The 13,064-nt window shown below is 39.3% G+C and overlaps 2 protein-coding genes across 4 annotated transcripts; one reads left to right on the forward strand and one right to left on the reverse strand.

Annotated features, from left to right (window-relative positions):
* Positions 1–2,789: 2,789 nt before the first annotated feature.
* LOC121742648 (homeobox-leucine zipper protein REVOLUTA-like) lies at positions 2,790–8,519 on the forward strand. 2 transcript variants are annotated; one of them, XM_042135850.1, is made up of 19 exons: positions 2,790–3,439; positions 3,549–3,859; positions 3,962–4,121; positions 4,396–4,481; positions 4,589–4,679; positions 4,770–4,865; positions 4,979–5,092; positions 5,164–5,247; positions 5,596–5,751; positions 5,850–5,924; positions 6,095–6,201; positions 6,309–6,483; positions 6,563–6,751; positions 6,891–6,959; positions 7,049–7,183; positions 7,306–7,640; positions 7,753–7,858; positions 7,978–8,127; positions 8,201–8,519. In XM_042135850.1, exons 2-19 carry the CDS (start codon positions 3,624–3,626, stop codon positions 8,351–8,353), a joined length of 2,517 nt encoding a protein of 838 aa, XP_041991784.1. In that variant the 5' UTR covers positions 2,790–3,439; positions 3,549–3,623; the 3' UTR covers positions 8,354–8,519. The 2 variants fall into 2 exon arrangements, with proteins under 2 accessions (XP_041991784.1, XP_041991783.1); XM_042135849.1 differs by having other exon boundaries at positions 2,790–3,426.
* A 57-nt stretch (positions 8,520–8,576) lies between these two features.
* Positions 8,577–12,519, reverse strand: LOC121742649 (CASP-like protein 5A2). Of its 2 annotated transcripts, none has more exons than XM_042135851.1 (4): positions 12,360–12,519; positions 12,005–12,278; positions 9,998–10,130; positions 8,577–9,035 (listed from the first exon to the last, which is right to left on the reverse strand). In XM_042135851.1, the coding sequence occupies exons 2-4, from the start codon at positions 12,223–12,225 to the stop codon at positions 8,844–8,846; spliced, it is 546 nt and encodes a 181-aa protein (XP_041991785.1). In that variant the 5' UTR covers positions 12,226–12,278; positions 12,360–12,519; the 3' UTR covers positions 8,577–8,843. The 2 variants fall into 2 exon arrangements, with proteins under 2 accessions (XP_041991785.1, XP_041991786.1); XM_042135852.1 differs by having other exon boundaries at positions 12,005–12,210; positions 12,300–12,510.
* Positions 12,520–13,064: the final 545 nt, after the last annotated feature.

Here is a 13,064-nt window from a genome sequence, read left to right on the forward strand (position 1 = left end):
TTTCGACGTCTTTCCGAGCGGACTCTTGACGCTGCGCAAAAAGAACCCGTCTCGGGTCTTGCGGGTTGCTGAGTGTCTTCACGAAAGTCGACCACCTTGGGTAGATAACATCAGCGAGATAGTAACCCATGTGGTATGCATTTCCGTTGACGGTGAAGTTGATCACTGGCGCTACACCATTCAAAACATCATTGAAGAGTGGTGAAGAATAGAGCACGTTCAAGTCGTTGTTGGATCATGCAATACCAAAATATGCATGTCAATTCCATAGGCGGTAGTCGGCGACCGCTTCAAGGATAAGTGTTGGGCCGCCGCCTTTGTGGCCGCTTAGGTGTTGCCCCCTCTAAGCAGTCAGGCAATTCCTCCATCTCCAATGCATGTAGTCAATGCTGCCAAGCATACCGGGAAAACCATTGATTGTTTCGTGAAGACGAAGCAACCGTTTGCAATCATCGTGGTGAGTGCCCGAAGGAATTCCTCACCGAAAGCTGAACGAACGCCGTCGCAAAAAATTTTAAGGCAAAGGATTCCAGTTGACTCACCGACATGCAAATACTCGTCGAAGAGGTCAGCCGTTTGCCCAGTAGCAAGTTGTCGGATGACATACGTACACTTCTGCAACGCCGAAAGACTTTGCCGACCGGCTGTGTCTGTACTTGTTTGAAAGTATTCAACACGGGCAGATAATGTGTTGACAATACGCATAAACAAGTGTTTTGACATGCGAAAACGACGCCGAAAGTAATCTTCCGGAAACCGCGGCTGGTCGGAAAAATAGTCGGCAACGAGCCTTTCGTTGGCTCCTTCCCGGTCACGATGGATGTAGCAACGAGTTGATCTAGTTGGTCGAGGATGAGGGGCGGGGGTATTCGCGGTGACATAGGCTTCATAGGCGGCACGATATTGTTCGTAGTATTCTTGTTCTTCTCGCTCCGCTTCCGCAATGAGATTGGTGAAATCCATTTGAGAGGGTTTGAGTGAGAGAGGATGATGTATATAAGTTGTATGAAAAAATATGAATGAGAGATGATTTGATGCGAAAAATGGATGATAAATGTGTGTATTTATAGATGATTTTAGGAATAAATATAAAAAAATCAAAAAAATTCCAGAAAAACCGTAAAAAAATGCCATATTTTTGGGAGTCTGAATTTTTTTTAAAAAAATTTGGTATTATTTTCGATTTTAAAAAAATGAATTTCCAACGGAAATGCCGTTGGCCAATCAGAACGCGCTGTGTCAGCTGCTCACTGGCACGGACGTGCTCGATGCATCGAGCAGCGCCGCGCCAGCGGCGGACAGCGGGTGCCGTGACGCTGGCACGGACGGACGCCGTCCTTCAACCGCTGCGGATGCTCTTAAGGTAGTGTTATTGGATAGTGGAACCCACATTATTATTAGTGTTTAATGAGTTGTAATGGTGAGCATGGTGGTATAAGTTGTAAATAAATTAATGTATATGAGTTTTCAGTTGAGAATTACTTTCCATAAATAGAAATTGTATATATTTTTATGGAACGGTGGGAGTATATTCACTATACTTGTGTTTGCGTAAATATTTACTACTGTACTTTTTAGATTAATTAGATTTCAAAACTACTTTTTTTTATGGGTGAACGAAATAAATTTAAAGATTAGGCTATGGATGATCAAAAGCCCAAAATCTTTGAACTAAAGTTAATACTCCCCCGTTTCTCTATAGTTGAGTCATTTTTTCATTTTGGGAAGTTTCCTCATAGTTGAGTCATTTCCCTATATAGTAACTTTTTTCTCTTTCTTACTTTACTCTCTCTTACTTTATTCTCTACTTTATTCACTTTCTACTTTGTTCTATCTACTTTTTTCCCTCTCTTACTTTTTTATTTACTTATTTAACACATTTAACATCCATTTCTTAAATTTCGTGCCGAAAAGTTTTGCCTCAACTATGAAGAAACGGAGGGAGTAATGCATAACTTGAAGTATCTCGACAATATATAGTCCTTTGATTTCACAAAATAATGCCTAACTTGAAGTATCTCGTGTTTAGTACTAAGAGTTAATAATGCATTTTGTGAGTTTAAGACAATGACACATTTTATTTTATTATGCCATTCAATATAAGTAATGATATGTCATGTTTAATTTTGATTAAATGTATTGTCAAAATGCAGATAAAGACATAAAGTGATGTTCAAAAAAATTAAGAAATTTGCACTTATTTCATGAGACACTTGAAAATGGCAGCGGACACTATTATTTTTGATGGGTGGAGCATATTATGTTTAATTCATTGGTTATTAAACGACAATCTAATATAATACCCATCTAATCACCTCAATATTAATACGTGTCACTTTATTTATTAATAGTATATGTAATATACTTCACGCTTAGTCTAGTTATCTAGTTATGGGTTATTCCATTTTTGAAAACTTGAACTCGTTATAAATTACATTTTCGAAAAATTGAACTCGTTATAAGTTAAGCTTTCTTATTCATCAGAGAAACTAGGTGTCTGTGTTTCATATAGAGATCCATTCTTTTAGTAGCCCTTATTTTCAACATTATATAATTTGGAAATATGAGTTAATTTATAATGAACTTATAAAACTAGTTTAATGTTAATAATACTATGAGTTAATTTAAAAGCGAATTTTAAAATTAATATAGAAATTTAGAAAAATTAGTGAAAAGAATTTAGAGAGAAATACTCGGAGAAGATAGATATATTTAGAGCATATGATTTCTGCAATTTTGGATTTTCGAGCAACCATCCCCAGCATTTCAATTCACACCATTCCTCTCTCTCTCTCTCTCTGTCACACACACACACACAAACGTAGCCAGCTCTGCTCTCTCTCGGTCTATTCAACTCAATATAATATGTTTCCTGATTCTTGAATCCCTGAATCAGCTCTGGCTCTCTGGTCACCTTTTCTCTCTCCACTTCCACAGCAGCTCAAAAAGAACATTATTGACATGTCTTCTTCATCTTCTTCCTCTCCAATTCCATTATCTCCTCGTAGATCTTCAACAACTGTTGTGCTGCGCTGAGAAGCCTCTCTTCTTCCTCTTTTTCTAGAGAGAGAGACACACACACAAGCATTTTCTGTAATCCCTTCTAGCGCGCCACTTGTCCAATTCAATTACTACCCTTTTTCCTTCAAGCTCATCTCTCTTTTTTTTTGTAATTTAGGCAGAACAACCCTCAATTAGGCACCAAATTCCTGGTTCTCGACCGTATTTCGTTCCCCTCAAATTTAATTATATCCATTCATTTCACTGTAGCGCAGCAAACCCAATAAAAAAAATATTTTTTTTTGTTCCAACTGCTCTGGAATTAGCTTGAATAAAAGGGAGAAAATCATATTGTCGGTCTGCGTGTTGATAGTATACGTGCAAGGCTGATTGGCTTTTTCTTGAGCTGTTACCTTTTTTCATAAGGTAAGTGTGAGAGGTGTGTTCCTTACCCAACCCAAAAGGGCTATTCTTTAGAATCTTCTGCTTCAATCAAGATCGTTCATCTTATCCGTCTCATATCACCTCCGACTTTTCTCATAATTCAGCAAGAAGCAATCTTGGAGAATCTTTGTCAGCTGCAGAGAATTTTCAAGAATTGGTTTTTGGGAGAAATTACTAGGATGGCCATGGTGGCGCAGCATCATAGAGAGAGGGAGAATAGCAGTGGGAGCATAAGTAAGCATCTGGATTCCGGCAAGTATGTGAGGTACACGGCGGAGCAGGTGGAGGCGTTGGAGAGGGTCTACTCCGAGTGCCCTAAGCCGAGCTCCTTGCGCCGGCAGCAGCTGATCCGGGAATGCTCCATTCTTTGCAACATTGAGCCTAAACAGATCAAAGTCTGGTTCCAGAACCGCAGGTGAGGGACACAAATCTTGGTCTTGTTTGCTACTTTTTCAACTAGTCTTGATTTGGTGCATTCTGTATGAATTTGATTGAGGGTTGTGGCGAGTGAATGCAGGTGTCGAGAGAAGCAGCGGAAGGAATCCACGAGACTTCAGAGTGTCAACAGAAAATTGAGCGCAATGAATAAGTTGTTGATGGAGGAAAACGATCGCCTGCAGAAGCAGGTTTCTCACCTGGTTTGCGAGAATGGTTATATGAGGCAACAGTTGCAAACTGTATGTAATTCATTGTTTCCTCTCCTCTAGATTACTGCTGTTGGACTTGGATCTATTATCTTCTCGCCGCCAAGATGCAATTTTTATCATTCTTTAACGACATATTAGTATTGCAAAGACCATTAATTTCATTGTTTGTGTTTTATTCTTTTCATGCCAATCTTACATCAAATAACTTGCCAAAATGAGATTGCACTGCGTGTCTATGGTATCAATCACTTGAATTCTCTGAATAATGGCAACATATATCTTACTCTTATGGGAATTTCTCCAGGCGGCTGTACCGACCGGTGATGCAAGTTCTGAGTCAGCGGTCACGACCCCACAGCATTCTCTTAGAGATGCTAACAATCCTGCTGGGTACTTCATCTGATCCTTGTTTGTTCCTTTGAATTCTTATATATGCAGAATTGTTGGCCTTCTTACCATTTTAATGTGTATTTGCATATATATGATGCTTTTGGCAGACTCCTCTCTATTGCTGAGGAGACCTTGGCAGAGTTCCTCTCAAAGGCTACAGGAACGGCTGTTGATTGGGTCCAGATGCCTGGGATGAAGGTTCAATCTTATTTCTATAACTTTCCTGTGGCTGTTTGAATTAGTGAGGAGGTCCTTTCGAATCTAAACACTTATGATTTTGCTGTTCAGCCTGGTCCGGATTCGGTTGGAATATTTGCCATCTCACAACGTCGAGGTGGAGTGGCGGCTCGAGCTTGTGGTCTTGTTAGTTTAGAACCATCTAAGGTAATCAAAGTAATAATTGGATTATATCTGTGTTTGAATAACTTCCATTGTTATTAGAGATTTCGACTTGCAAATTTTAAGCTTCTTTCCTGAGAGGATTTCATGCTTTACAGATTGCTGAGATCCTCAAAGATCGTCCATCATGGTTCCGTGACTGTCGAGGCCAAGAGATTTTCACTATGTTTCCTGCTGGAAATGGAGGAATCATTGAGCTCTTGCATACACAGGTTGATAGGGTGATATGTCACTAGTACATGTTACCGTATCAGAAACTTGAATAACTTGTTATTGCTTTCAGATATATGCACCGACTACTCTGGCTCCTGCTCGTGATTTTTGGACCCTAAGATACACAACCTCATTGGAAAATGGCAGCCTTGTCGTAAGTAATCTTTCAGTATTACCTGCTTATTGTTGGTATATGCGTGATGATTTTGAATATGATTGTGTGTGCTGATTACTATTTACATCATTTATGATGTGTAACACAAGGCCTCTAGCATGATATATAAACTATTTAAATATGTCTTAGACCTTGGTCCAGCATTGTAAAAATGTTTTCATTTTCTGACTGAATTTATATGCGCTCAGTCTCCCATGTCAATATCGTCTTCACTTAGCTAGCATGGAAATTCTCATTATTGCGATCAGAATCTTACAGAAAGAAGAAACTGATGATTTCTGTGTGCTGCTATGTATGTGATTTTTAGTTGTTCTTATAATTGTGAAGGTATGCGAGACATCACTTTCTGGCACTGGGGCTGGTCCATCTGCAACTTCAGCTTCACAGTTTGTTAGAGCTGAAATGCTTCCATCTGGATATTTGATTCGGCCATGTGATGGTGGAGGATCAATTATTCACATCGTGGACCACGTTAATCTCCAGGTACCCCCCCTCCCCTTTCCTTTTTAGTTTAATTAGCTCAGCAAATTCTCTATCAATGGATGCAACATGATAAAGCAAGTCTCACTGCACTGTTCCAGGCGTGGAGCGTGCCAGAGGTGCTGCGGCCACTTTATGAATCGTCAAAAGTTGTGGCGCAGAAAATGACAATCTCGGTCAGTACAGCATATAAAAGGCTTTCATGTATTATTTGATATAGCTGTCTTATCTAGCTTTTGTTTCTTATTGAAGTGGACACAATTGCAAAACAGTGGTTTCTAATTTATTCCTTCTTTTGATGTGGCTAGTTGTTTACTATTTCCCTCTTTACATGTTACTTCTACAGGCGCTAAGATATATTCGGCAGATAGCCCAGGAAACAAGTGGGGAAGTAGTATATGGTCTTGGTCGCCAGCCAGCTGTATTGCGGACCTTCACCCAGAGATTAAGCAGGTAACAGTCGTCCAACTGAACTCCTATGCAAACTAAATATGGCTATGTAGTTTTATATTCTGTAATAGACATTAAGAATTTTTACAATTATGTCTTGCTCCTTGCAGAGGCTTTAATGATGCCATCAACGGGTTCAACGACGATGGATGGTCGATATTAAACTGTGATGGTGCTGAAGATGTAGTAGTTGCCCTTAATTCAGCCAAGAATCTGACTGCTGATGCAAGTGTTGTTCCGCTGCTCGGAGGTGTTCTTTGTGCAAAAGCATCTATGCTGCTTCAGGTTCTCTTCTATCTTTATCCACCAGGTTACATGTGCCAACTACTTATTGTACTAACCTAAGCCCAATATCACTTACTAGAACGTCCCTCCAGCAATGTTGGTTCGTTTTTTGAGGGAGCATCGATCAGAGTGGGCAGACTTTACTGTTGATGCCTATGCTGCCACGTCATTGAAGTCGAGCACATGCTCATATCCTGTAACAAGGCCTACAAGATTCACCGGAACCCAGATAATCATGCCTCTAGGTCAAACGATTGAACATGAGGAGGTATATGCCTTTTCCTTCTTTAGTAACTTCTTGTGCTATCCCGCACCACACGGCTTTTTTTAAAACATGATTTTAGTTTTTCTGCATAGAAGATATCAATTCCTAATCTCATAATTGTTTTGGTTCTTCGGTGTCACAGATGCTCGAAGTTGTTCGTTTGGAAGGCCACGGGGATGCTTTTTCATCCAGGGACGTTCATCTTCTACAGGTCTTCTAGTCTCTTGCTCGTATAGATGGCTCTCAAGCTTATTACCAGAATTTGCAATTTGAATATTTGAATGCATCTTTCTATAACAGATGTGCAGTGGAGTTGATGAGAATGCTGTGGGAGCCTGCTCGGAACTTATTTTTGCACCCATTGACGAAATGTTTCCAGATGATGCACCGCTGCTGCCTTCTGGTTTCCGTATAATTCCACTTGATTCAAAATCAGTTAAGTTTTGCCTGGTTTATTTATCACATATTCGTTTCTGCATCTACTCCTTTCTTATTCAGCTATTAGCCTATAGCTGAATATTAGTGAATTGTGTTTAACTAATGATCGGTACAAACAGGGCGATGCACAGGATGTATTGACCTCACACAAGACACTAGATTTGACATCGAGTCTTGAAGTTGGCCCAGCATCCAGCCGTGGTGCAGAAAATACAGGGTCTTCTTACAGCGCACGAGCAGTATTAACTATTGCTTTCCAATTCCCATATGAGAGCAATTTACATGATAACGTTGCTACAATGGCATGTCAATACGTCCGTAGCGTGATCTCCTCGGTACAGAGGGTTGCCACAGCTATATCTCCATCAGGGTTGAGCCCGACAGCGGGGCCAAAGGTGTCTCCAGTCTCTCCTGAAGCTCAAACGCTCACACATTGGATATGCCAGAGCTATAGGTACTTGCTAAAATAAAATCCCATACCACCTTCACACATAGGCTTGTAAACACGAAAATGAGATGCAGTTTGATGGTTTTTCGTCTTGAGATATATTTTGTATCATTTGCAGCTACCATGTGGGAACCGAGTTGCTAAGATCCGAATCCATAGGCAGTGACTCAGTATTGAAGACGCTTTGGCATCATCAGGATGCCATCTTATGCTGCTCCTTGAAGGTACATCTACAGTTCTTAATTATTCTTGCCCTACGTCGTTTCTCAGAAGTACTTATACACGCTGTTTGGGCCATGAATGTGTTTGTTACAATGCATTTCCCTCTCTCCCGTCGTAGCAGGCTCAGCCAGTTTTTATATTCGCGAATCAGGCTGGGCTCGACATGCTGGAGACCACACTGGTTTCTCTACAAGATATTGCGTTAGATAAGATATTTGATGATGCCGGTCGCAAGGCATTGTCCTCGGAATTCTCTAAGATCATGCAAGAGGTGACAACTTGGTGCAGCATTTAACTTGCCTTTCTTCCTCTGGTTTTGATTGAACTGGTTTTACCTATTTCAGGGATTTGCTTACTTGCCTGGTGGCATTTGCATGTCGACGATGGGGCGGCACATCTCGTATGAACAAGCCATCGTGTGGAAGGTCTTTGCTGCAGAAGAGAACTCCTCCGTCCACTGCCTCGCGCTCTCTTTTGTCAACTGGTCATTCGTTTAAATATGTAAATTCCCAGATGAAAACTGAAAATGGAGGAATCAAAAAGTTTTGTATGTCTGTTTCTGGTTTTTTTGCTAATCTATATTTATACCAGTGTTCCAAAATTGTGATCCTTCAATGTAAATTCTTCTACTTTTTATAGGTGGTATCTTTTTCTTGTTTGCAAGTCCAATTCGTAGAGATCATAACGAAGCAAGTAAACAAAGGCTAAATCACATTGGCGTTATTCAACGAGGAAAGTACTATCTCTTTCCTGCATTACTTGACTTGAAAGCCAAACCAATGCTCATACACAAGATGGCATTCAACTAGCACTGTTTATATACAAGAGACCACTGGTTTTGGAGTTGCACTGTACACATTAATAATCACACACAGCACGGTGGATTGATTACATTGAACTGGAGAACGAAGAAGAGAAATACTACTGCACATGATAGAGTTCTTCAACACAAAAATTATGTCTGTGATCACAGGATATTAGTTATTTTCATCGAGATGCCAATGACCAAAAATTTAACAAGAAAGAAGGCAATGCGGCAAACCAACTGAGGAAGGCCATAGCTGTAGCAGTTTCAAATTCTGTGCAATGATTTTTACTACAGTCGGCCAGATCGTTCCCAATCAGAACAGTAATGCCTGCTGATGCACATGCTGCAGCAAACGTTAGGTTAGAAGTAACCTGCAGCAGCCAACAAAATAATGTGGTTTAGATAATAAACATGAGTCCTGCTTCTGAGTTCATAAACCAACAGTGAGTTCTTGATGAAATGGTGAACTGTGCTCAAATTGAGCATGGGATACAGGGTGCCAATGTTATGAGAACTTTTGCAGATTACAGCTGAAAATTATTAACTCGGATGAAATCAATAGAAGTCACTTAATAAAAGAAATCACAAAGCAAACATCAATCTATGCCAATAATAATAGATTTATAACATGCCACTTTTTTAATTTAACAGATTCCGTTCTAAGAATATGAAATTGTTAAATGCACACCTTTAATTTGGATTCAATATTAGCATATCTCAACCTGCCCACCCTTGACAGTCTGGTTTTACCGTGAAGAAAATGTCACAAACAAAGTATATGCAAATGAGGGGCTACAATATCGATTAATGATATAACTTTTCTGTAGGACTTTAGCAGCCAACACTCATGGAAGTTGTGAATACAGTGCGAAGTTCATTAGTGATATTAGATAGACTGAAATGAGCATGACCACAGTCAGTTGCAAAACAAATGCCAATTGAGTTGTCAACAAACAAAGATAGATGTCAAGTGGCAGAGGATAAAACTACACATTACTGTTCACATCTATAATCTATAGTCTATAATGTTATAATGCTCAATACCCTATGCACTACATGCTGAATTCAAATATTTTACCAGACAGCCAAAGAAACATAATTCAAATAGACACAAATTGCGAAAATTGACTAATCTGTATGAACAAGCTTTCACACCCAGCAGAAAGTTTAAGGCACCTGCCACCAAAATTCCCCCTTACCAGATGCATCATTTAAAAGGCAAAAGGGCAGATACATAGTGAGACCAAGACTAAGGCAAAGGTGCTTGATTTTTAACTAGTTTGTGCACTTATGATCTGTGAGTATATGGTTTCTTAACATTGGAGACACTTACCCCATCACCAACAGCAAATAACCTAACAGCTTGAGGATTCTGCAAACGGCGTCCCACAAGAAGTGCATAAGCATCAGTAATTCCTAATAAAATGCTCCATATGCTCTGCAAACCAGTAGCAGCAACAAGGTAGCTAAGAGAGAAAAGAAAAAGGAAAGCTAAGTTAGTTTTGCAGCAGAACATCATCTATACAGAGTCAAGTTCCACATCATCCTTAAAATATATGTTGGTTACTAAGGTACAAGCTTCAAAGGGTTCTTGGAAACAAGGTGCAGGTACTTACCTTCTTGAACAAGTTCACAAAGTAAGAAACAGAAAAAAAATTCCATAATCCATATGATAAAGTTGATAGGCCTCATAACACATCAGAAGTCATATTCCGGACGTCAAAGTTTTGTAATTCTAAGACAAATGTTCCCAATAAAGGACAAGTACAAACTTATATACTTATTTATGGTAGTTTTGTAGTCTTTTTTAAGAGCTAAAAGGTACATTCTCAAGAGAGAGAAAATTGAAACCGTGCACTTACTAATCCTCAAAAATATATTTATAACTCTTTATCCACCTGTTAAATTACTTCTTATTATCATTAAAGCCATGGTCAATGACCTAGCAATAGAGTGTTTAATGACTAAGACCAAAGATCTTAGGTTCGAGTCCACTGTTGCATGGTCTTTAAATTCAATGTTGCATTTACGAAAAAAGGGATGATCCACATGGTCAATAATTCGGCCTAATACCTAATCCTCTTCTTAATCCAATTCTTAAATTTCCAGATGGCCACTTCCTAGTTCTTCTCAATCATTCTCTATAGATTCAATGTCTTCATCTCTAAGTATATCCATTATACTTATACAAATTGTAAGTTAAAGAACCTAATTCCAGTAATCGCCCCCTTCTTTTGCCATATTGGTGATGTTGTAAACATGTAAGGTGCAAACCTTAACTAAGTAGTGCGCCTCCAAGGTGCTAAGAATTAAGGTTTGCACTTCATGCCCTAAGTTTGGGGAGAAGTATTGACTTTTAAAACTTTGTGTTCTTTTTTTACCTTGTGAGCAGTAAGAAAGATGTAGAAGACCAACCTGCCCAGTTGAAAATATCTCTACTTTGTTGGTTACATGATTCAGTTTGCAGCTTAAAGTACATATTCAAGGTCCAAGGACTGGGTACAGACATATGTAAACCATAAGCTTGCAAGATTAGATAAACAAATTCACACCTTGCTAACAGAAAGTGGTAGAGAATTGCCGAGCACAGAGAAAGGATATAACATTCTACTACTTAACTTTTACGATGGATCATAGATGTATACAGAGGTGGGACATTTTGACCTTTTTATTGCTGGTGGATATATACACACTAGTCATATGTTTCCCTTAAAATTACATATGTGGACACATTTCATATTGTGAAGGACTTATTCTCACTGTTAGGACTTAATATCCTAAATAGCATTGCTCTGATATTATCTGAATAATCTTATCATGGATGTCCAAAGATTTTATGAAAGAGCGTATACCCTCTGATCGAACTAGCTGCTTCTCACAAGTCACACCCAACAAAAAACAAAATATTTTCTCAAGATAAATGAACACATAAACTTTATAAGTCCAGTCAAACTACTCTACAGGTAACTTTAATCTAAGGCAGCGAGCGCCATATTCACAAAACTACATATCGTGCAGAGAGCCAGAGAGCTGAATCTAATCAGAAATTTTAGAGAATTACATTTAAGTTGTATGATTTCAGTATTTTCTTAATACTAATACCGATAAAATAACTAAATAAATTCAGCGTTATAGCTTTCTCAGAAGCTCAGCAGGCATACAGAAATTCCTTTAGTTTGCTGGGATGACAACTCTGATCGCATCCATCCTCTCAGAGCTCAAAGCCAAGGTAAGATGAGTATAAGATAGTATAAAAAATTTGATCAAACAACGGTAACTCCATAACCAGTAACTGAATTATCAAAAATCTGGAGTGTATGTGAAAGGATTACTAATATACCAGAAGGCGGTGACCGACGGGAAGTCACTGGTGGTTGCCATAACGGCGAGCGCCACCGCCGCGAACAGAAACTGACACACGCGCAACACCAGACCGCCGACCGTCCCCGGCATGCCTTGGAGATCCTTCATCCGCACGCGCGGCAGCGGCACGTTCCCCGCACCCTCCGTCTGCAGCGGCGGCGCCTCCACTGGATGCACCGCTCCCTGGCTCAGATTCATTTGGCTCGCAATTAATTCAACGGCGCAATTGAATCCACGATTTCGAGGACGACCTATCAAAAAAGAGGAATTACGAGTTCCGCGACGGATGACACCGTCGATTCCGATCTAGGCTGGCGGCGATGAGATGTCACCTGAACTGAGGTTCGGAATCGGCGGACGAAGACCGGCAGAGCGAGGTGGGCCACGGCTGCTGAGTGGGGGTCCCACTTGGGTAGTAAGAGTAGATGTTTGGTCGATTGCGCTAACTTCTTCTGGTTGTAGTGTAATTATGTGCAAATAAACTTTGCTTCATATTCACACTCCTCATACAATAATTACAAATATAAATATTCATTCGCTATTGACAAATGTCGCTCAAGCTTCAAATTGTTTTTGAATTCAAATTATTTTCCTTTTTTTAATCCCTAAGTTCTTAGTTTTGTGCTTTAAGAGCATTATTTTGTTTTATTTATTTATTAAAAATGATCATCTAATTCATAAAATTTACTACTAACACTATGAATGAAAATCAATTCATTCAAATGCATAAAAAATTCATACTGCATATTACAATTCCTAAACCATCAAATTAAAATCATAAGAATATATAGTTTAAAATTTTACACTGCTTTCCCAATTTTTGTCCTGAGTTGCGTAAGCAAGATGGTATGGGTTGTTGTTTCGTATCATTGACTCTGCAGTCGTTGATGTTCACCCCGACAGTTTATACAAGTTATCGTGAGACTCCATTTAAGTTTTAATGCAGAATTTTCATACACCATTCAGGTAAAATTAATGATAAATTATGTCAAAAAGTTATAGATACGCAACTGAATATATCTACAATTATTTCACTT

Source organism: Salvia splendens, chromosome 7 (genome assembly GCF_004379255.2).
Source record: "Salvia splendens isolate huo1 chromosome 7, SspV2, whole genome shotgun sequence".
NCBI classification, from domain to species: domain Eukaryota; kingdom Viridiplantae; phylum Streptophyta; class Magnoliopsida; order Lamiales; family Lamiaceae; genus Salvia; species Salvia splendens.

Bases quoted from the DNA above. Each gene is read 5' to 3' on its own strand.
- LOC121742648 (XM_042135850.1), top strand. From the start codon at position 3,624: ATGGCCATGGTGGCGCAGCATCATAGAGAGAGGGAGAATAGCAGTGGG. The intron at 5,752-5,849 runs GTACCCCCCCTC...GCACTGTTCCAG, and splicing joins TGGACCACGTTAATCTCCAG to GCGTGGAGCGTGCCAGAGGT. The intron at 7,641-7,752 runs GTACTTGCTAAA...TATCATTTGCAG, and splicing joins TGGATATGCCAGAGCTATAG to CTACCATGTGGGAACCGAGT.
- LOC121742649 (XM_042135851.1), bottom strand. From the start codon at position 12,225: ATGAATCTGAGCCAGGGAGCGGTGCATCCAGTGGAGGCGCCGCCGCTG. The intron at 10,131-12,004 runs GTATATTAGTAA...TTTCTCTCTTAG, and splicing joins CCGTCGGTCACCGCCTTCTG to CTACCTTGTTGCTGCTACTG. The intron at 9,036-9,997 runs GTAAGTGTCTCC...TGGCTGCTGCAG, and splicing joins TATTTGCTGTTGGTGATGGG to GTTACTTCTAACCTAACGTT.